The sequence below is a fragment of the Ochotona princeps genome, chromosome 6, assembly GCF_030435755.1.
Source record: "Ochotona princeps isolate mOchPri1 chromosome 6, mOchPri1.hap1, whole genome shotgun sequence".
NCBI classification, from domain to species: Eukaryota; Metazoa; Chordata; class Mammalia; order Lagomorpha; family Ochotonidae; genus Ochotona; species Ochotona princeps.
Window position 1 is genome coordinate 34,158,712 of NC_080837.1, and position 22,934 is coordinate 34,181,645.

A 22,934-nucleotide genomic window follows, 5' to 3' on the forward strand; every position below is an offset into this window, starting at 1 on the left:
ACTGCCTTTGTTTCAGGAAGAATCTAAGGTAATTTATGTTCCAGTCTTTTCATACTGGAGTGGTTAGAGATGAGACTCAAAGATGGCAGGAAGTATATTATCAAGAGTTTTGTAATTGATGCTTGAATATGAATTTTATATAATGGAAAACGAACCCAAGAGGACTGATAATCAGATTTGTTGTGAATTTTCTGTATATTGAATGACTGAAGATAGAAATTGAAGATTAATATGTACATTTATATGATTTCATTTTTGTAAAAGGCAAAAGTGCATTTATGTGTGTTTATATATACTTGTATATACAAAGGAAAATGTTTCAAAGGATATATTTTAACTTGTTCACAGTGATAACCTCTGGGGAATGGGATTAGAGGGAAGGGGATTTATGTGGCTGTCTGTATACTGGGTGGGATATTGTGCTTTTATTTCTGTATTTGAATTTTTAATAAATATGTATTATTTATAATAAAATTTAAAAAAATTAAAACACACACACATATGTTGATTTTGGTGTAAAAGATTCTAAAATCCATACATAGTATTTTCATAATATGCATTTCTATAAACTTTTGAAGATTCCTCTTATACATTACCCACATTCTTCTGTATTTTATAATTAGATTTTAAAAAATAATAAAAGTATGTCAACTTAGGGAACTTTATCTGGAGTAGTAAGTCTTAGCACATTGACTGGGGCCTCTTTTACCCTCTACATCATATAGGATGTTTTTGTTGCTATCAGCCTCACTCTCTTGCAGCCTAGGATACAATAATACTTACATATAAAATAGCCCCAGCCATGATTTTCATGAGTGCTATTCAGGGTCTTTTTAGTAGGTAAAAGTCATATTAAGTGTTTTATAATTACCCTCATTAGAAGGATTTATGTTCCTAGTTACATTCTGAGTTCTGTGTAAACGGGTTGTTCAGGTGATTCAGTATACAGTAAACAGTTGGGAAAACTGTATTAAAGTAAATGTGTGTCATTAATGTTAGGATAAATGCTGGAGAGCTGAGGTGGTATGTCAAAAAAAGCTTTAAGGCAGATACCTACAGAGAGTGAAAAAATATGTGTGTTACTCTGGTCTAGTGTTATTCACCTGGTTATCTGAAGACAGCATTCATATTTTTCTTTTCTTTTATAAATAGTTTTAATATAGTATAATTTGTGTTCTGTAAAATTTTCCATTTTAAGTGTGCTTTTTGCTAATGTCTAGTTTATATGACATCACCATAGAAATATTGCTTTTCAAGAAGCTGTTTTCCAACTTTAGACTTTTTATTCACTGTTATTCATGTTTTAATCTGACTAATCCCAGTTTATAATTCCTCCTTCTACACCAGTGAAGATATCCTTGGCTTTCTCTGATGAACTCTGTTGAAAGCACTTGTCTGTTCAGAGATAGACTTTAGATATTAAATATCTGGAATTTTAAGAGGAAGCAAGTCAGCCCTCTTCTGTCCTCCAAACCCTTGGTCATAGTCCTTGAAATTTTTTTTGCCATAGTGCTTAAAACTACAGCATTGAAGTATTTTCCTATTGAATTTGTACTATATATTACCTAGTTGTGTTAAGTCAATGGCTAATGTTCTGAGTTTGATAATACTAAAATTGCACAAGAGATTGGTTTTCTAGTGATATTTTTGATGTATTTAAAACTGAGGATTATGATACCAACAACTTAATTTAAAATCATACATAATTATAAGTATGAGCCTTTGGCGTAGCATTAAAGATTTGGCTTCAGATGTCCACAATCTGTATCAGAGTGCTTGGGTTCAAGTCCTGTTCTGCTTCCCGGTAATGTATGCCCTGTGAGGCGGTGAATAATAACTTAAACTCTTGGATCCATGCCACCCATATAAGAGACCAAGGTGGAATTCCAAGCTTCTGGCTTCAACCTAGAGCATTTGAGGAGTGAACTTGTAGACAGAAGATCTCTACCTCTCCCCTTATCTTTCTCTTTCTGCTCTGTGCATTTCAACTAAACAAATTTATACACACACACACACATATACATTAGAGCTCATCTGAAAACTTATCTACCCAGAGCTGTGACAACATGTTAAAACTTCTGGAAACACTTTTTAAACTTTTTGAAATCTTAAATTTCTTTTCATTCTATGTAAGAGAGAATCATCCTCCTTGAACTGCAGTATGCTAGAGCTGGGCCAGTCTGAAATCAGGACCTAGGTTTCCTATGTAAGTGGCATTGATTCAGCTACTTAAGCCATGCACACTTCCCAGGGTGTCCTTGCCAGGAAGCTGGATCAGAAATGGTGTAGTGTAGACTTGAACCAGGCACTCCTTGAACCACCACTCTCAAGTAGTATATGAAACACTGCCCCACATTCCTACTCCTGGGCACCTTTATTTTATTTATTTTTTTAAAAAAGATTTATTTTATTTTTATTGCAAAGTCAGATATACAGAGAGGAGAAGAGACAGAGAGGAAGATCATCCATCTGATGATTCACTGCCCAAGTGACCGCAACGGCCAGTGCTGTGCCAATCTGAAGTCGGGAGTCAGGAACTTCCTCCAGGTCTCCCTCGCAGATGCAGGGTCCCAAGGCTTTGGGCCATCCTCGACTGCTTTCCCAGACTACAAGCAGGGAGCTGGATGGGAAGTGGAGCTGTTGGGATTAGAACAAGTGCTGGTCACCTTTATAAAGGGATTCTAGGGGCGGGCATTATGGCACAACTGGTTGAGCCGCTTGGTCAACATTCTATATTGAAAAGCATTTCTCTCTCTTTTTCTCTCTCTTCTCTCCTTTCCTCCCTCATTCTCTCTCTGCCTTTCACATAAAAATAAGATATATCTTTTAAAAAAATAAGGATATCCCAAATACCACAAACTAATGGCATAATGCTCATGAAATATTCTGTGTCATAGAAGACTCCAGAGAAGTAGGTCACCTTGAGTGATTGCAGTGAAACCCATTTAGGATGCTGAGAACGGAATTTGTGAATCTTGCTCATTTCAGAGTTTTCCTAAACTGAGAAGAGATTCCAGTGAGACTGGTAAACTGTTTCAATACCTCTTTAATAGTGCTTTGGATTTATACAACAGTATGACTAATTACTGTGGATGTAAGATGTGCAGAGGTTCTTTATTCTCTCCACCATCATTAAGGCAGGGGCAGAAGTAAGGATAAAGTTTCTCCATGAAAGTGCTGCTGAAGGTATAAATGTGGACCATGGTTATAGCATTGTAGAAAGACACCTGTCCACCTTCGTAATCCAGGTAGATGCCCACCCTCTTGAGGTCGTTGGTCAGTTTCAGGCTGCACGAAGGAAAATCCAGAGCCTTTAGGTCAGTTTGGTTCCTTAGTCTCAAAAGCCAGAATCCTTGCTCAGGGGTTAGAGGGCAGCTGCCCTTCCGAATGATGGATTCTCTGACGACTCCAACAGTCCATTTTGTCTTCTTTGCTACTTCTACTTCCCAGTACCACTTTCCAGATGTGAAGCCTTTTGAGCCCAGCACAGCCACACTGGAGTCGAACCTCTCTGGATCATCAGGCATGACTTGCTTAATGTCACCATGCCATACACTGGTTTGATTTTTAGAGAGCACCAAATTTGGGTGAGCTGTTTTAGGGTCCAGAGTTAATGGAGATAGGCCTAGTGAGAAACAAACAAGAACAAGAGGAAGCAGAGCAATGGGATGAAGAAGGTGAGTACAAGTTCTTGATGTAGAAGTCAGTGCTTACATAGACATCAGTGCTTCACCCTGTACCCATATACTCTTAGGCAGGCAGTTACACATACACTCTTTAATGTTTAGGTATCCATATTATTATACTTTAGACATATTTAGGATAAAAATAAAACTTTACTTGCAAGTAATTTATGCTCTACTAAAAGAAACATAGTGACTAGTGTGCATTTGTACTAATAAATATAGGAAAATACAAATGACTAAGGGATTTATCTATTTTCTGTATTTGAAAAATGAAACAGAGAGCATCCATCCAATGGTTTGCAACAGTAAGGGCTGGGCCAGGCTGAAGCTAAGAACCACGAGCCCAATCTGCCAAATGGCTGGCAGGTCAAAGTGCCTGAGCAGCCCTCCTCTGATTCTCAGAGCGCACATCAGCAGGAAGTTGGAATTGGGCCTGAAATGAAAATACTCTGTGTGCTGTGCAGGCCACCCAGGTGGCATCTTAATCTCCAGATTAGCTGTCCCCCTCCAAGAGAAAACTCCTGCAAACTTGTAGAAATCTAGCAAAGTATTTCTGGTTTGTTGAATTTATTAATTACTTTGTCATTTTTGTGTGTTTTTAAATTTCATTTTTTTTTTCAAATAATCAGCTCACATTTTCATTCTACAAATGTATCAATCCATGACAGGTTAACTTTTTAAACATATGAATGTAATGTTTTATATTGATGCTAAGTAAATCTCAGGATAATACAAAGGGAATGGGGAGTAAAACCACAAAAAAATCATATAGATAATTACAGCTATATTTAAAAAGATATCAACCATTAGTCTATCAATAATAAAAGCTACATGGGGCTTATGGTTGGGCTCAAATAGACTAATAGCGCCATCTAGAGGTATATCCGAAAATTCCCACTTGTCTCTCTTTTTAAATATTTTTTGGGGGGGTGGGGGGCCAGTGCCGTAGCATAGCACGTTAATCCTCAGCCTGCAGCACTGACATCACATATGGTCGCTGGTTCAAGTCTTGGTTGCTTCACTTCACGTCCAGCTCCCTGCTTATGGCCAGGAAAAGCAGCAGAGGGTGGTCCAAGTATTGTTGGAGACCTGGAGAAAGCTCCTGTCCTTTCCCAGGCTCATTAGCTGGAAGGTGTATTGGAAGTGCCAGGAAGTTTATTGGAATATCCAGGACTTGAACTGGTGCTTTATAGGATGCCAGCACTTCAGGTGATGACTTAATGAACAGTATGTACCACATTACACTTTGGCCCCAAGTTGAAAAACATGTGTTTAAAAAGATTTATTTATTTTTATTGGAAAGTCTGCATATCTGGAGGAGAGACAAAGGGGAAGATCCTCCATCCGTTGATTCACTCCCTAAGTGGCTGCAACAGCCAGAGCTGAGCTGATCTGGAACAAGGAGGTAGGAGCCTTTTCTGGGTCTCCCACGTGAGTGCACGGTTCCAAGACTTTGGGCCATCCTTGACTGCTCTCCCAGGCCACAATCAGGAATCTGGATGGGAAGCAGGGCTGCTGGGATAAGAACCAGCATCCATATGGGATCCTGGCACGTGCAAGGCGAGGACTTTAGACACTAGGCTATAGCACCAGGCCCAGTATCTTTGTATTTTCTTTCCTTGTCCCAGAACACTCTCTGTATTCTTCAGACCTTTAATCATGCAAATATTTTTTTAGTGTTGAAAGAGTCTATCACAGGTATCATGTGTAGATATAGGAATGTTTGTTGTAAATTCTGTAAGCTTTTCTGCATGCTTGGACATTTGCACAGTGAAACATAAGGAGAAGAGAGTTGCTCTTTCCTAATGGTTTTCTTTGTTCTTTAAAGTAGCATTTCCACCTACCCATTATCATTTGTACTCTCGTACTGCTTTGCCTTGTATTACAGATAGGCTACTTGTTGAGTGTACTACTCGTCATTTCCTTCACGATGATTTTCACTACGACAGATTGTCTGTTCGTTGTGATCTCATCCACTAGAATAATCTCTGAAAGGTGAGGAGCAGGGGCTTCATATGTTTTTGTCTTCTCATGTATCTTCAAAGTTTGGGTTTTTTGTAGGTATTCAGTTAACTCTTGTTTAATTAACAGTTGTACCTCAAAGACAGAACATTGAGTCCACTAATTCTGCCATGCCTCCTAGTCCTGTTATTTTTGGCCAACACCCAGAACACAAACCCCTCCTATGATTTTCTTCCCTCCTGTACCCTTATATCATTTATTATGTCCTTTGTTCTCCTCCCTTTTTTCATTCTCTTTCTATTCCTCTGACTGCCTTCATCCAACCCTTCTACTTTGCCCTTTGGAAACCTCTCCCTATTTAACTTCACTGCATCTTCACTTTACAAAATTTTCTCATCAACTCCTTTCTGTAACAGAAACCTGACTGGTTCTTCCCCCCAAACCAGAGCTTCCCAAAGTTCGGGATATGTTCATTCTCTAAATGCAGATGCCAGAGTTCCAAAAGCCACTACTGCCACTTCCAGACCACTGCTTCACTCTCCGTCCTCATTTAAAAATCAGTGGCTTTTGCAATTCCGTTTTGTGCAACCTTCTCTCCTCGTTTGATGCTATTATGTGCAGATGTCCTGGTTGTACTCCCTCTGTCAGGTTTACTGTTCTACCTCAAATCCAATTCCTGGTTTCAAATGATTACATTATTTGGACATAATCATTTTTCTGTCCTTGAAGGTACCTGACTTTACTGTTAGAGACTTTTGAATCCATTACATTGCAGCTGTCCATATCAGTAGCTATATGCTGGGCCTTGTCATTGGACATTATTCATTCTCTAAAATGTTTGGCACAGCAGTTAGGTCATCCACATAGCATATCAGAATACCTGGATTCAAGTCTTAGCACCGCTTCTAATTTTAGCTTCCTAATAATGTACATCCTAGGAAGAAGCAGAAGCTGGTTCAAGCACTTGGGCTCTTATCTCCTATAAGGAGGAGCTGGCCCAATTGCTGTTTCTGGAATTTGGGGATGTCCCAGTTGATGGAAGCTCTCTGTCTCTTTCCATGTGTGTTTCTCAGCCTTTCAAATAAATTTTTTAAAGATTTATTTATTATTGGAAAGCAGATTTACAGAGAGGAGGAGAGACAGAGAGGAAGATCTCCCATCCACTGATTCACTCCCCAAGTGGCCACAACAGCCAGAGCTGAGCTGATCCCAAGTCAGAAGCTGGGCACATCTTCCGGGTCTCCTACACAGATGCAGGGTCCCAAGGTCTTGAGCCGCCCTTAACTGCTTTCCCAGGCCAGAATTAGGGAGCTGGATGGGAAGTAGGACCACCAGGATATGAACCAGTGCCCATTTGGGCTCCTGCCATGTGCTAGGCAAGCAGTTTAGCCACTAGACTGCCGTGCTGGGTCCACAAATAAATTCTTTTTTCTTTTTTTTTATTGCAAAATCAGATATATATATATATATATATATATATATATATATATATATATATATAGAGAGAGAGAGAGAGAGAGAGAGAGAGAGAGAGAGAGAGAGAGAAAGGCAAGACAGGAAGATCCTCCATCCATTGATTCACTCCCCAAGTGGCTGCAACGGCCGGTGCTGCACCGATCTAGTGCCAGGAGCCAGGAACTTCCTCCTGGTCTCCCACATGGGTGCAGACTTTGGGCCGTCCTTGACTGCTTTCCCAGGCCACAAGCAGGGAGCTGATTGGGAAGTGGGGCCGCTGGGATTAGAACCGGCACCCATATGGGATCCCGGTGCATTCAAGGGGAGGACCTTAGTCATTATGCTATCACGCCGGGCCCAGGGTATTTCCTTTCTTCAGGTTTCTAAAAATGCTCTTTTGCCCCTACCTGCACTTGCTGGTTTCTATATCTACTTCCCCTTCTCAAATTTTGCCAAGTGTGTGATCCAGTCACTTCACTCCACATAATGTAGCACATCATTTCTACCCAATCTCCTCGCCTTAAAATTGTCTTTGTCAAAGTTATCAATCATTGCTTAAAACATCTATTTTCCAGTCATTCTGTTAGTTATCATCTCTGCATTTGGTAAAAATGGCCACTGTCATCTCCTTGACATTTTCTTTCCCGAGATTCCATTTCTACTTTCTTTTTTTTTTTCTAAAGATCTATTTATTTATTGGAAAGTCAGATTTACAGAGAAGGAGGAACAGAGAGAAAGATCTTCCATCTGCTGAAAGACCAGTCAGAGCTGAACCTATCTTTAGCCCGCCAGGAGCTCCTTCCAGGACTCCTGTGTGGTCGCTGGGCCAACTTCTACTGCTTTCCCAAGCCACAGGCAGGGAGCTGGAAGGGAAGTGCAGCAGCTAGGACATGAACCAGCAGTCATATGGGATCCTGGTGTGTTCAAAGTGAGGACTTCAGCCGCTAGGCTACTGCGCTGGACCTGCTACCCCATTATTTTGAGGCTGTCACTTATTCTGCAGGTTTTATATTTGCTTCTTCTGTGTTAGGTTTATACATGTGGTTGTTGCTTTAGGGAAGAAGCTAGTTTTCTTTTTTAACAGATCTATTTATTCATTTATTTTGAAAGGTAGACTGACAGAGAGGTGAGACTGAGAGAGAGATGTTCCATCTGCTAGCATTCTCCAATTGGATGCAGTGGTTGGGGCTGGGACAGTGTGAAGCCAGACGACAAGTTTTTTCTGGTTTCCCACATTGATGGAGGGACCCAAGGACTTGGAACATCCTTTGATGCTTTCCCAGAGCATTAGCAGGGAACTGGATCCAAAGTGGAACAGCTGGGACTTGAACTGATACCCATATGGGATGCTGTTGCTTTAGGCTAAAGCTTAGCCTACTATGCCATGATGTTGGCCCTGAAGCTAGTATTTTTCTGCAGAGACTCAGGCAGTAAATATTTTAGATTTTTAAAGTCTATATGGGTTTTTTTTGCAACCACTTTGCCTATATAGTAAAAAGGAAGTCACAGATGATACATAAATGAACAGTCACAGATGTGTTCCAGTAAAATTTCATTTACAAAATAGCAGGCCAGATTTGGACTGTTGGCTGTAGTCTGCCAGCTCCAGATTAGGGAATCATCCAATACAAAATATTTTAATGTATTTTCTTTAGTTTTATGTGCATCACTAAAATATCATAAAAATTCATATATTCAGCATACTCTTATAAATGGCCTACCACATATTAAGCATTAAGGAGCTCTAAGAATGCAGAAACCAAAGATATAGTTTCTGCTGCAAAGAAGGAGAGATAGAAGACCAATTTTGGATCTGCATTAACCATCTAGGCAAAAAACTAAGATCTGTACTAAAGAGGGGCACTAAGGGTAGAAAATATGAATTTTAGAGGCAGAATTCCAGAAACTGAAATGTGCTACACAGTAATCATTTGTAAAGAATAAGCAAATGAAATTCCAAGAATGGTAACACAGAAGAGGCAGGTTTTAGTGGGAGTTGATGAGTTTAGCCTTGAACTTGCTACATAAATGCATTCAAGGATATTCTAACTGGAATTCAGGAAAGAGGCCAGGGCTGGGGTTATAAATAACAACTTCCTGGAATCAGTAGGCTGAACAATTTCTGAAGCTTACACTAAGTTAAGGAAGATTGGTCTTTAATCTTGTTAGCCAGAATGGGCAAATGTGTGAACATCAGGTAGAGAAATAAGAAAGGTATTAATGGATCAGGTTAGCCCTCGATTAATGGCTGCTTTTGGCTCTCACAAAGCTCAACTAAATCTCCAAAGGCACAAAGTGATTTCATATAACCTAACTGCCTGCCAGAATTAAGTCCAAAACAGTTTAAAACAACAGGACCCAACAAAACACAGTGTAAAATTCATCGTATTTGTCACCCAATTAAAACTTTCCAACTAGAAGAAACAAATCTCCCAGGTAGCAGAATTCAAATAGTTTATGTAGGAAGCCCCCCCCCTCAAGAAGGGGGGACATCATTAACGACCCCTGCAGTATGTCTGTGCCTAGTGGCTAACCTCCATAATGTACAATATTATGGGAAGAAGGAAGAAAGAAGAATAACTTAACAATGGAGAAAGCCGCAAACACTTCCTTGGCCACATAATTAAAGCCAACATCAGTAGGACTAAATCCTATTGGCAGTAGGTTGATGAAAATGGCACTTTAGGGCCCAGCTCAGTAGCCTAGTGCATGTCAGGAATCCCATATGGGTCCCGGTTCATATCCCGGCTGCCCCAATCCCCTTCCAGCTCCCTGCTTGTGGTTTGGGAAAGCAGTCAAGAACGGCTCAAACCATTGGAACCCTGCATGCACGTGGGAGACCTGGAGGCTTCTGGCTCCTGGCTTTGAATCAGCTCAGCTCCAGACATTGCGACCAGCTGGGGAGCGAACCAGTGTATGAAAAATGTTTCTCTCCATCTCTCCTCCTCACTGTAAATCTGACTTTCCAATAAAAATAGATTTTTAAGGAAAGAAAAAGAAAATGGCATTCTAACACTATTCCCAGTAACTCATAATCTAAGTCTATAAGAAAAACAGCAGAATTGCAGCAGTGCAGCATCCTACAAAATACATATATGACCGCTATTCCTCAAAATCCCGACAGCCCTGCTCCCCATCCAGCTCCCTGCTTGTGGCCTGGGAAAGCAGTCGAGGACGGCCCAAAGCCTTGGGACCCTCCGCACCCACGTGGGGGACCTGGAAGAAGCTCCTAGCTTCTGGCTTCAGACCGGCTCAGCTCTGGCTGTTGCAGCCACTTGGGGAGTGAATCAATGGATGGAGGATCTTTCCCTCTGTCTCTCCTCCTCTCTGTATATCTGACTTTCCAATAAAAATAAAACAAATCTTTATTTAAAAAGAAAATAATAATTATTTGTCATGCAAAGCCAGCAGATAAATATGACCAATAATGAGAAAAAATAAAGCAGTAAAAATAGGCCCCAAAGGGATAGTAGTGATGATATACAAGGACATCAAAATAGTCATAAATAATTTCCATCTGCTCGAGGATTTAGAGGAAGATATGATACAGTGAGGAGAGAAATGGAAGATATGAAAAGATCCAGATGAAACTTCTAGAAATTAAATGTTTATGATTTGAAAATATCTTAAACAGCATTAACAGAAAATTAGTGCAAAAGAAAAGAGAACTTAAAAAGCAATAGGAACTGCTTAGAATGAAACACAAGGATAAAGGTGAAAGTAAGCTCATGATGCTAACATGAACATCAATAACAATGCCAAATTATCCATCATATATGAAATCAGAATCCCAGAAGGAGGGGAGACACCAGGGCCAGTAAAAATATTGGAAATGCTGGTGGAAAGTATTCCAAATGTAATGAAAACTGCAAACCCATAGATACAAAGAATCCCAATGAACCACAAGCAGAATGAATATAAAGGAAATTGTCCCAAGACCCCAGCATAATCAAAATGATAAACGCAGATGGTGAAAAAGCAAGTCTAAGAGTAGTTTCCCCCTGACCTCACAACAAAAAAGGATCCAGGATATACAGAGAAATAAAGATAAAAATGAGCATGAAGGGGTACATGGAAAATTCTTAATGGTGATGAAGTTTTCTTTATCTTAGTTACAGAGATGTTTACGTAAGTGTATGTATTTGTTCAAACTCATCAAACTGTGTACTTAATGCTGGTAAATTTGGGACCAGTGCTGTGGCGTACCTGGCTAAGTTGCCACTTGAGATGCTAGCATCCCACGCTGGAGGGCTAGTTCCAGTCCCCCCGCCCCACTTCTAATCCAGGTCCATGCCAACGCACGCAGGAAAGTTTCTCTCACTCTTTCTCTCACTCTTCTTCTCCCTCTCTTTCAAATAAGTAAATGAAGAGGTTTTTTTTTTTTTTTTTAATGAACAAATTTCATTCTGTTAAGTGTAACTTAGTAAAGCTTTTTTTCCTGTCGGTTGCCTGGAGAAATTATTAACAGGGATACAGTCGTGGTTTTAATCAAACCAGCGACTATAGACAATAGTAACAATAGATCTAAATGAATCCTGTAAAAGCTTTACCTAGGATGTTGTTTCTAGAAAACATTTTTATGAAGATTTATTTAAAGGACTTATTTTGTGTTCTTGAAATACCATTATTTTGTCCCGTTCCGTCTTTTGGTTTCTACAGGAACTCATGAGCTTAACATCTTCATTATCCTTGTTTGTTCGAATGAGTGGTTTCCCACTGACGATCTCTACAGTTTCCTGAGATGTTCCCCTCTGCTGTGACCAAGCACGAAAGGTCCCGGATAGACTCTGTGTTCATACAGAGTATGCATAAAGACCTTTTTCAGGGCAAAAAAGCCCAGTGGTTTATAGAGGTGTTTCTACAAGATGGCAGCGTATGGGCCACATTTAATAGAACAAACAAAACCACAGGCTTGAAGAAATTATAAGATCAGATTCATCTGTTTACCAGTACAGAGTCATACATTCTTAGGTTGTAACACCAACTGGCTTCTTTTTGGCTAAATTTACCGTTCTTTCTGTACCAGTCTAAAGAACTAATTAGGAGGCTCCATGGAAGAAGCATGGATTAGCAGACCTAGGAACCAATAATCAGCACCCATTTGATACCTGGAAGAATGGTGGACTGCATCTCCCTCCACATCATATACTGGATGGGTCCTTTGAACAGACCTGGGTTCAGCTTCCTGGAGATAAGCTGTCTGGGTGTCAGCACCTTCATTCCTTGCTCCAAGCTGCAGGGGGAAGTAAATAATGTCTTTTCAGACATAGTTTAGGAACTGAAAAAAGGGCACTAAGAGTACCATAAGGAGACACCTACCTGTCCAAAAGATTTGTGATGTCCTGGAAGAGGAAAGGAGAAATAGAAAAGTCATATGTCCATTCAACTCTAGGGGCTTCTTTGGTGATTTTGGCACCACTAGACTTTGATTGTCCATACTGATATCCTATGCATAGGCCCCCTCTCCACCAACTACTTTCTTCCTCCATATGCTTTTTCTGATCTGCCTCCTGATTTAATCCAGGATCAACTGACCTTACCTTGCTTTGATTTTCTTTTCTTTTTTTTACTTTTATTATAATTTTATGATACATTTCCATAGGCCCTGGGATTTTTCTTATCCCCTCCTCAAGTTCCCTCTCCCTCCCCACCACTGAGTTTCCCTATGTTATTACTATAGTATAGTTCTTCATAAACTTGCCTTGATTTTCTAAGCATCTTTTTTACAGAGAATAAGAAGGAAGTCAATAAGACAATAATAACGTAAAAGCTTTTTTTGTAACCTTTCCTTCCAAATAGTCTCAGAAAAAAATCTAGTCCAAGAACACTTTTCCTTCTAGCTAATTAAGCTGCTAAGTGTGGAGGTGGTAACCAAAAATTGCCAAATGGCTTTTCAGACATATCACCTTATAATTACTAACAGCCAATCGAAGAGAACTGCAAACATTCCTATTTTCAGAAATAAAGCTTCAAAGTTCTTTATGGAGAAATACCAATTCATGCTGTTATTAATGGCATTTTTTAAAAAAAAATTGTATTTGTTTAAAGGCAGAGCAACAAAATGAGATTGCAGATGAGTGAGTATGTGTGCATGAGAGAGAGAGAAATAACTTCCATCTGATGGTTTACTCCCCAGATGTCTGCAGTAGATCTGGGCCAAGCCAAAGCCAGGAGGCAGAAATTTCATCTGGATCTCCCGTTTGGGTGGAGGGACCCAAGCACTTGAACCATTGTCTGCTGCCTCCTAGGGTGCACATTAGCCAAAAGCTCTGTGAAAAGGCAGAGTCAGGACTTAATCCCAGGCCCTCCCATCTGGTATATGAGAATCTTCAGCAGCTGCCTAACGCCCTGCACCACACCACCCATCCCACTAATGAAATTTTGTTACCTTACTTTCTGGGAGGATCAAAGTGAACCTTTCTGCTGAGAAAAATACAAAATAACTTCCTGCTTTGTTCCCAGAACGTTTTAAGAGCACTGGAACAGTTTCATTTTATTTTTCCTCCTGTGAAAAGTCACTTCCACATCCTTTGCAACCCTGTTCCCTGCTCCCTGTGTACGTGTAATCATGTTGGAACAGAGCCTCACCTTGAGGAAGTCGAAGGAGTTCTGCTGTTCCATCCGTACCTGAATGCTAACCAGCATATCTTTGGCCAATAGACACTGTTCATGAAGCTGGTTCAGGTTCATCTCCATCTCCTCGTTCAAAGTTTTGCCCTCTTCCCGGAGCTGATTTAAAATGTCCTTTTCTTTGCTGTGCAGGAACTGATGCAGCTTTAGAAACTCCAAGGACACGTGCTGCTGTAGATGTATCTTGTTTTCCTGGAAACCTCCATGATCATCACCATAGTTATTACTGAGACTAGCCTGGAGGAGTAGGAGCCCACACCAACCGATACTCACACAATTTGGGAAATATCATCACAGGACAATGCATACAAATGGCTGCTGAGCGTCAACATTCAACAATCATATTCATTTCCACTCTGCAGTATCAACTTTTTAATTCTGCAGGCCATGTGTTGTTTAGCATTTTAACAGCATATGTATGGGCATTTCTGCATGCACACAGCTCAGATTCCAAGAAGGCTGTATTCTAATTCTGTTCTATAACACCTGTACCCTGCTCCTCACCTTGTAAGCAGCAATAGCATCCTTCTGCATGTTCTTCAGAGACTGAAGCTCCTTCAAAGTTGTTTCCAGATGATCCTGCTGAATGGCAAGCTCCTCCTGGAAATACCAAATAGGGTTAACCCACACCAGCTTGGAAGATAAAAGGGCCCAGAAGGATGTCTCTTCTAATGCTTTAGTGTGGCAGAGAAAGTGAGTTCCTGTTACAGAAGTCTTTCTCAGGCCAATTTTGTGATACAGCTGGTTAAGTCATCCCTTGCAATGCTGGCATCCCACATCAGAGTGCCGTTTTGTAGCCTAGCTGTTCCACTTTAGATCCAGCTCCTTTGTAATGTGCGTAAAAAAGCAGCAGAAGGTGGCCTAAGTTGTGAGCCCCTGCCTCCTACATGGGGGACCCAGAAGGAATTCTGGGATCCCAGCTTTGTCCTGACCTAGCTCTTTCTGTTGCGATCATTTGGGAAATGAACCGGCACATGGAAGACCTCCTGCTCGTGTTCTTGTTCCCACTCTTGCTATATTGCTCTACTTTTAAAGTAAGAATTTTAAATCTCCTTGTCTCTTTCAAGGATTATGAAGAAAATTATAAACAAAAACTCAGCTTTGCTCTCTTACTGGTTAACTATAGGGATTTGGAAAAGATAATAGAACTCAGTACATTTTCCACTCTAGTTAATGCTGTTCTCATCGTCTGTGCTTTTACTTAGATTATTTTCCATTAAAATATTCACTTCTTCCTCCTACTCATTCAAATTCCGGCTCAAATTCTATCCTTTTCTTTCATTATATCTCCCTTATTTCAGGTTTCTCTAATCACAGAAACTCAACTACAAATGACAAAGGTTATCTCTCAATGGTAATCCATTTTATATTACTTCCATTAATTTAATCACTCTAAGTTTGACTGAATTAAAAACTCCTAATGAAAATATCAGTAACCTGCAGTGGTTCATGGAGTGCTGTCATGGCAGAGTCTAGGTAAATATTTGGTCAAGGAGTAGAGTTCCACTGTGCTTCTCCTATAAGCAGCAACTATACAGAACAAATTCTGCAGATATGTTGCATTTTCTGTGCACTCTGAGCTTTTCTCTGTCATCACGGGAGTGAAGAGAAAGACTTAGTAGAGAGAGGCTACCCAAAGAATTTTTTTCCCCCTAGCTTTCCTAAGGGATTGCTTGAAGCCTGGGCTCACCCACCATGAAGAAATTAACAGCATCAGAGATCTGCAGGAACTCCTTGGACTGCCCCACAGACAAACGGGCATCCTTGCATTGAAAGCAGATCAGTTTCCCATCTGGTTTACTGAACAGTTTCAGGTTCTCTCCATGCTCTGGGCACTGTGGATGGCCCTTGAGTAGGGGTAGCTTCTTAATCTTCTCCACCAGCTTCTCTAGTATAAGGTTGAACGTACAGTTGCTATATTGACACAACATTTTACACTCAGGACAGAATGTTTCCTTTGATTTCAGCTTCCAAAAGTTTTGGATACAGGCCTGGCAGAAGTTGTGCCCACAGCTTAGCATCAGCGGATCACGGAACCAGTCATTGCACAGTGGGCAGTGTAGCTCCATAGTAATATCTTGAATCACCACTTTCGAAGGCATGAGGGTGACCGAATCACTCACTTCAATGTAGTTGTCTGCGTCGATGGCAGAGGAGAGTCTGGAAGGTTCCTTTGGAAAAGAATAGCTTAAATGAGTCCCTCTTCCTTGTTACCTGTTTCAGCACTCCAGGACGGTGGGTTCTGTTCCTAAAAGAACTGGGAATTGACACAGCTTAACTAAAAGTATAAAATGTACCTTTGAAAATGATCCAGTAATTTCAGCATTTTTCTAGCATCATAGTTTAAGATACTATTTAAGCTTTAATAGGAAATCAAGCCTGAGGAACAAAAACTGTTTGGTGAAAGACGTGTGTTTTGTTGTATAGCTCTCTCAACCACCCACTTTGCAGAGGTGTCAAAGATTTCACTTTCACCTGTAGGTCACTAGTTATTAGCCTTGTTTTGATTTCTAGATATTATGTTCAAAGAACTGGAAAAGGCATGATATCATCAGCCACCTAGGCTCTCCTCTACTCTTTTTAAAAATATATATGTATTAGGGGGCACAGCACGGTGACCTTGCAGCTAAAGTCCTCACCTTGAACACGCTGGCATCTCATATGGGTGCCAGTTCTAATCCCAGCAGCCCTACTTCCCATCCAGCTCCCTGCTTGTGGTCTGGGAAAGCAGTCGCAGACGGCCCAAAGCCTTGGGACCCTGCACCTGCATGCGAACCCAGAAGAAGTTTCAGGCTCCTGGCTTTAGATTGGCTCAGCTCCAGCCATTGCAGCCAGTTGGGGAGTGAATCTCTGTATATCTGCCTTTCCAATAAAAATAAGTAAATCTTTTTTAAAAATAAAGAAAATAGGGCCCAGTGCAATAGCATAGTGGTTAAAGTCCTTGCCTTGCATACCAGGGATCCCATATGGGCGCCGGTTCTAATCCCAACAGCCCTGCTCCCCATCCAGCTCCCTGCTTGTGGCCTGGGAAAGCAGTCGAGGACAGCCCAAAGCCTTGGGACCCTGCACCCGTGTGGGAGACCTGGAGGAAGTTCCTGGCTCCTGGCTTCAGATCGGTGCAGCACCGGCCGCTGCAGTCACTTGGGGAGTGAATCATCAGATGAAAGATCTTTCTTCTCTCTCTTCCTCTCTGTATATCTGACTTTCCAATAAAAATAGATAAATCTTTTTAAAAAAGAAAATAAAGGCTTGAAATGTATTAATCTTTATCCAGCATTTCTGCATATTAGGAGAAGGGTGTATGAGTTTATAGGTGAGATAAAGAGACAGAGATATTTTTAAATGCCGTCAATGTACCATCTTGATCCATAGGATAATGGACTTTGAGCAGTAATCTGGGCAGATGCCTTTCTTATTACAAACTGGGTTTCCCTTCAGTGCGTAGGAAGGGAAGGACTCATAAGGCTGTGAAATAGGAAATATAGCTCCAAGATATGTTGGGCACAGTATTTCCCACAGTCCCTGCTAAGATCAGGCCTAAGCATACCAGGCGGCCTCCCCTTCTTTTCCAGACCCCCGGTGGGCTTCTGACCCATTCTATAAGTTGCCCAGAATCCCAAGAATCACCAAGTGCCAATAAGATGATCTGAGCAAAACAGAAGCTCTCACAAATTTGAATCTGGAAACAGAATCAGGAAATTGACAGCAAGAGTGAAAGTTTGAGGGTTGCTGTGAGGTAGAGTTTGGGACATGAAAAGTCACAGTATGAAAAGTCATGAGATAATCGCATCTAACAGATGAATTTTAAACAGAAGGTAGAGGGACTGCAGAGCTGTGGAGTGGAGAGAGTCAGTTGGTTGAGACAAGAATTAGAAACAAAGTGAGTCATAGTTACATTATACTTGCTTCTGCACTGGTTTTTGGCCCTTCTTGGATTTCTGTGCCTGTTACCATTGACTTGCCAAAGTATAGGCCCAACCATGTGTTGAGAATTGAATGTTTTTCTATCTAATAAGTGAAGTTACTTCTTTGCTTACAGTAATTTGTCTGAAGCTCTGCTCTTATAATGAACACTTTACCCCAGCACTGTGTTGCATTTTTTTCCTTGGAGTGCTAGAGTAGAGCTTGTTACGTACATTTCATGATGTTATCAACCTGTGTCCTCTTTGGCTCATTTGATTGTCATTTGACTTTTGTGATACAACCCTGTCCTAGCTCTCCTGCCTGGTGGTCATTCCATGTCTTGGATGGTTTGTCTTTCTGTCCTCATCCTCTTTCATGCAATTGCTGCGATCTGTCTTCAGCTGTCTTCTCTCTATATACTGTCTTCTCACCATGTCAGCCATTCATTGCTCCTCAAACTTCATGTCTGTAAGGGTAACTCCCGGATATGCATCTCTGAGCTCATAACTCAGAATCATTAATATGACTGAAAGAGAACTTATGCTTCTCTCTCAGTTCCTTCTCTTGACCTCTCTACTTATTTATTGCACCACCAGTCTCCCAGTTCTGAAATCTGTATTTTTTTTATAAAGATTTATGTATTTTATTACAAAGTCAGAAATACAGAGAGGAGGAGAGACAGAGAGGAAGATCTTCCGTCCAATGATTCACTCCCCAAGTGAGCCGCAACGGCCGGTGTGCGCCAGTCCGATGCCGGGAACCAGGAACCTCCTCCAGGTCTCCCACGCGGGTGCAGGGTCCCCATGCATTGGGCCGTCCTCAACTGCTTTCCCAGGCCACAAGCAGGGAGCTGGATGGGAAGTGGAGCTGCCGGGATTAGAACTAGCGCCCATATGGGATCCCGGGGTGTTCAAGGCGAGGACTTTAGCCGCTAGGCCACACCGCCGGGCCCGAAATCTGTATATTTTTTACATGTTTTTTCTCTTCTTTCTTCCCCATAATCTAATTAATTGCAAAGTCTAGCTAATAATAATAGTAATTGTTAGTCCTCCTCTACCTCCAAAATCTGCTGCTATTCTTTATATGTTCTGTGGGTTGTTTTTTTTTTTTAACATTTTTTATTTTTCATGATATAGCTTTTTTTTTGGTGGGTTTTTTAAAAAAGGCACCAGAATTCAGAATTGTCTACTAAATGCAGAAAATGACAGATATTTCCAGTCTTACTTTTCATGATTCTGCTGTTCACTGAAGTTTTATTTTTATCATTCTTTCATATTAGTCATTTATTTAAGTTTAATTAACCAAAAGGAATAGAAGATGTTAAGATTACTTCATTTTTTTAAATTAGGCTAGGTGGAAAATTCTGTAAGAGTGAAGAAAAAAAAATTGTTTATTCTTCAATTCTTCAGTATGCCTGAAGACTAAACCCAGAAAAGTATGCCGCAAAAGAATATGCAAGTACAGAAAGTATTGGCTTTTAAGCTTGTCAGGACTGTTGTGAGAAAGTTTAAAAAGAAAGCTGTTCTGAGTAAGATAAAACTGGAAGAATCTGACTTGAGCTAGGAGAAGGGTGATCCTAGAAAATGTCATGTCTTTTGAAGGTGAATGCCATTTAGTACTATATTTTTGAAATACATTTAAATGGGGCCCGGCGACGTGGCCTAGCAGCTAAAGTCCTCGCCTTGAACGCCCCTGGATCCCATATGGGCGTCGATTCTAATTCTGGCAGCTCCACTTCCCATCCAGCTCCCTGCTTGTGGCCTGGGAAAGCAGTCGAGGACGGCCCAATGCTTTGGGACCCTGCACCCGCGTGGGAGACCTGGAGGAGGTTCCTGGTTCCCGGCATCGGATCAGTGCAGCTCTGGCCGTTGCTGCTCACTTGGGGAGTGAATCATTGGACGGAAGATCTTCCTCTCTGTCTCTCCTCCTCTCTCTGCATCTGACTTTGCAATAAAAATAAATAAATCTTTAAAAAAAAAAAAAAGAAATATGCTTAAATGAGGAGGAGTTGTTATGCAGCTGGTTAAGCCAATGCCTACAATGCCAGCATCCCCAATGGGCACCAGTTCCTGTCCTAGATGCCTCACTCCAATTGAGCAACCTGATAATGGCTTGGGAAAAGTAATAGAAGATGGTCTCCATGTGGGAGACCCAAATGAAGTTTGACTTTTGCTTGACCCACTCCTGGCCTTTGAGGCATCTGGGGAGTGAACCAGCATATGAAAGATCTTTCTCTCTCTGTCTTTTCACCCTCTGTTTCTAACTCTTCTTTAAAAAAGTTTTTTTTTCTTAAAGGTGGATATAGAGAGATGAGGAGAGACGGAGAGGAAGATCTTCAGTCCGATGGTTCATTCCCCAAGTGACCGCAACAGCTGGAGCTGAGCCAATCCAAAGCCAGGAGCCTCTTACGGGTCTTCACACGGGTGCAGGGTCTCAAGGCTTTGGGCCATCCTTGACTGCTTTCCCAGGCCACAGGCAGGGAGCTAGTTGTTTTTGTTTTTGTTTTTGTTTTTGTTTTTTTTGCATTTCCTTTTTTTTAATTAATTACATTGGATTATGTGATACATTTTTTTATGCAGTGGGATTCCCCCCGCCAGGGAGCTAGTTGGAAAGTGGAGCTGCCGGGATTAGAACCAGCACCCATATGGAATCCCGGGCATGTAAGGCAAAGACTTTAACCACTAAACTATTGCACTGGGCCCCTAACTTTGACTTTCATATAAATTAATCTTTGTATAACTTCTTAAATATACACTGAATAAATCAATAATTAAATATGTTATTAATAGTAAATTAGAGGGCCCGGCAGCGTGGCCTAGCAACTAAAGTCCTCGCCTTGAACACCCCGGGATCCCATATAGGCCCTGGTTCTAATCCCGGCAGCTCCACTTCCCATCCAGCTCCCTGCTTGTGGCCTGGGAAAGCAGTCGAGGACGGCCCAATGCTTTGGGACCCTGCACCCGCGTGGGAGACCCGGAAGAGGTTCCTGGTTCCCGGCTTTGGATCAGCGTGCACCGGCCGTTGCGGTCACTTGGGGAGTGAATCATCGGATGAAAGATCTTCCTCTCTGTCTCTCCTCTCTGTATATCTGACTTTGTAATAAAATAAATAAATCTTTTAAAAAAATAGTAAATTAAAGGTTTATACTTACATATTTAATAAAAATCATGTATAGACATAGATGTATATGGAGAGAGAGAAAGAGAGAAAAGAGGCAGACATGCAGAATAGCAGTTAAGACACTACTTGTGCGGCCTACTTTCTGTATCAAAAATATCTGATTCAAGATCCTATTCCTCCTCTTCTAATCCTGCTTCCTACCAATGCACACACTAGAAAACAACAGATGATGAATCAAACACGTGGATCTCTGTCCCCTGGTGGGAGACTTGGCTTGGGTTTGAACTTGTTGAGTTAGCTCTGGCTCATACCTGGCTACTGTTGGCATTGGGGAGTGAACCAGGAATGGAAGATCTCTTACTCCACCTCTGTCCCTCACCCATGCCTTTCAAATAAATTAAAATAAATAAATAATGGCTTCCTAAAATGTAAAATGTATTTAATGTTGGTAGTGATTCCCAGGGTTGAGGCAAGAGGGAAGGAGGATGATTGATAATGGCTGTGAGATTTCTTCAGGGAGTGATGAAAGTGTTCTGAAACTAGTGGTAAAGTATACATCTTGGTGTTTATGCTAAAAAAAACCCTGCATACTTCAAGAAGATGAATTTTGTGATGTAAAAATATACTTAATGCTGTTGATTATTGATATTACATGATTTTTTCTAGCTAGTTTATTTTTTTAGTTGAAATTTTATTTTCCATTACCTTGGCTTTCAATAGTATGTTCCTGTTAAAACAGATTAATTATATTAGCTAATTCTCATATTTACTGAGCATTTGCCATGAAAAAAGTTTTTAAGTACATTATTTCATTTAATCTTTATTATAATCCCTTGAGATATAGGCATTATTATCATTATTGTCATTATTATTGTTTTAGGAAACTAAAGCTTAGAGAGTTCAAATAATTTATCAAGGTCATAGTAAATAGTGTAAGGCCAGATTTTAGTCAGCACTGAATGAATCTATACAGTAGCCTTCAGAAAGTTCATGAAAAACATGTTTTATGAAAAAAACTATGTAAGTATTTCAAAATTTTTGTGCCAAGATAAACATCTTTTAACTTCATTTGTCCATGAACTCCTTGCGGTGTCTTCCTGTGTTTTATGGAACTGAATTTGTTGCATGGGTCAAATCTGTATGATAAAATGTCTATAACAATTTCTTGCTGCTCTGGAGGATCATATGGAATTGGAAACTAGAAGAGATTTTGAAATTTCCAAATCTGAAAATCTCATAGGAAATCACATGCATTGCCAGCCATTCTAGGATAAATCATAGCTTTAAGACTGAAGGACTCAGTTCAGGAATTGTTAGTCCTTGAAACAGCCTAAGAAATCACTTTCCAGGGCCTAGAGTGGTAGCCTAGTGGCTAAAATTCTCTCCTTGCATGCTCTGGGATCCCATATGGTCACTGGTTCATGTCCCAACTGCTCCACTTCCCTGCTTACAGCCTGGGAAAGCAGCAGAGGATGGCCCAAAGCCTTGGGACTCTGCACATGTTACCTCCGGGGGTGTGCCCTAGCAGGAAGCTGGACTGAGGAGTACAGCCAGGGCTCTCCAATACGAGATGTAGGCATCCTACTATCTTTTCTGCCAGTCTTAGTCTAAACTCTCAGTTATTATTAGGGTATTAGGGTCGAGGAAAGTCTGGAAGTTGTCACAAGTTAAATAATCCTTCGAGTTTCCTTTCACACCCTGATTCTGTGATCCAGTTTTCTGCATTGCACCTGGAAACCCTGCTTGTCTGGGACAGGGCGCCTCACCTCCATGAAGCTTGAGCATCAGGCCACAAGAGGGCAGAAGCGGGCCAGTCAGATCTGAGCTTGGCAGGCCCAGAATGGCTGCAGACCAGAAAGTGGGGATCTACTAGTTTTCCAAGAATGGTCTCAGAGCGTGACCTGAGGAGGAAAAGTTCAGGAGCTGTGGAGACAGGGAAAGGACATGATGAGGTCCAGCAGATTCCGTGACAGTTTGTCAGTTGCTTTGATCATCATTTGTTCATGACAGAGAAGGAGAAGCCCTGATTGGGTAGTTATCTAACGTTAATGTTCCCAGAGCCCCATTTCTGGACTAGGCTGCTCGATAAAAGTGGCAATAGACATTAGCAGTGACCTAGAAGCTTAACGTGGTCCAAATAACTGCCCCATCCCGCTCTGCATCCTGTCCCAGCATGAA

General features: G+C 41.0%; 1 protein-coding gene across 4 annotated transcripts; it reads right to left on the minus strand.

Annotated features, from left to right (window-relative positions):
* Positions 1-3,028: 3,028 nt before the first annotated feature.
* TRIM69 (tripartite motif containing 69) lies at positions 3,029-22,731 on the minus strand. 4 transcript variants are annotated; one of them, XM_058665347.1, is made up of 7 exons: positions 22,523-22,731; positions 15,428-15,904; positions 14,238-14,333; positions 13,692-13,904; positions 12,423-12,445; positions 12,212-12,336; positions 3,029-3,625 (listed from the first exon to the last, which is right to left on the minus strand). In XM_058665347.1, exons 1-7 carry the CDS (start codon positions 22,526-22,528, stop codon positions 3,084-3,086), a joined length of 1,482 nt encoding a protein of 493 aa, XP_058521330.1. In that variant the 5' UTR covers positions 22,529-22,731; the 3' UTR covers positions 3,029-3,083. The 4 variants fall into 4 exon arrangements, with proteins under 4 accessions (XP_058521330.1, XP_012784392.1, XP_058521329.1 ...); XM_012928938.3 differs by having other exon boundaries at positions 13,692-13,925; XM_058665346.1 differs by having other exon boundaries at positions 13,692-13,970.
* Between the last annotated feature and the right edge of the window lie 203 nt (positions 22,732-22,934).

Coding starts and splice junctions, on each gene's coding strand:
- TRIM69 (XM_058665346.1), bottom strand. Junction 13,971..14,237: donor ATGCTATTGCTGCTTACAAG/GTGAGGAGCAGG, acceptor CTACTCCTCCAG/GCTAGTCTCAGTAATAACTA. Junction 12,337..12,422: donor ATCACAAATCTTTTGGACAG/GTAGGTGTCTCC, acceptor TTCCCCCTGCAG/CTTGGAGCAAGGAATGAAGG.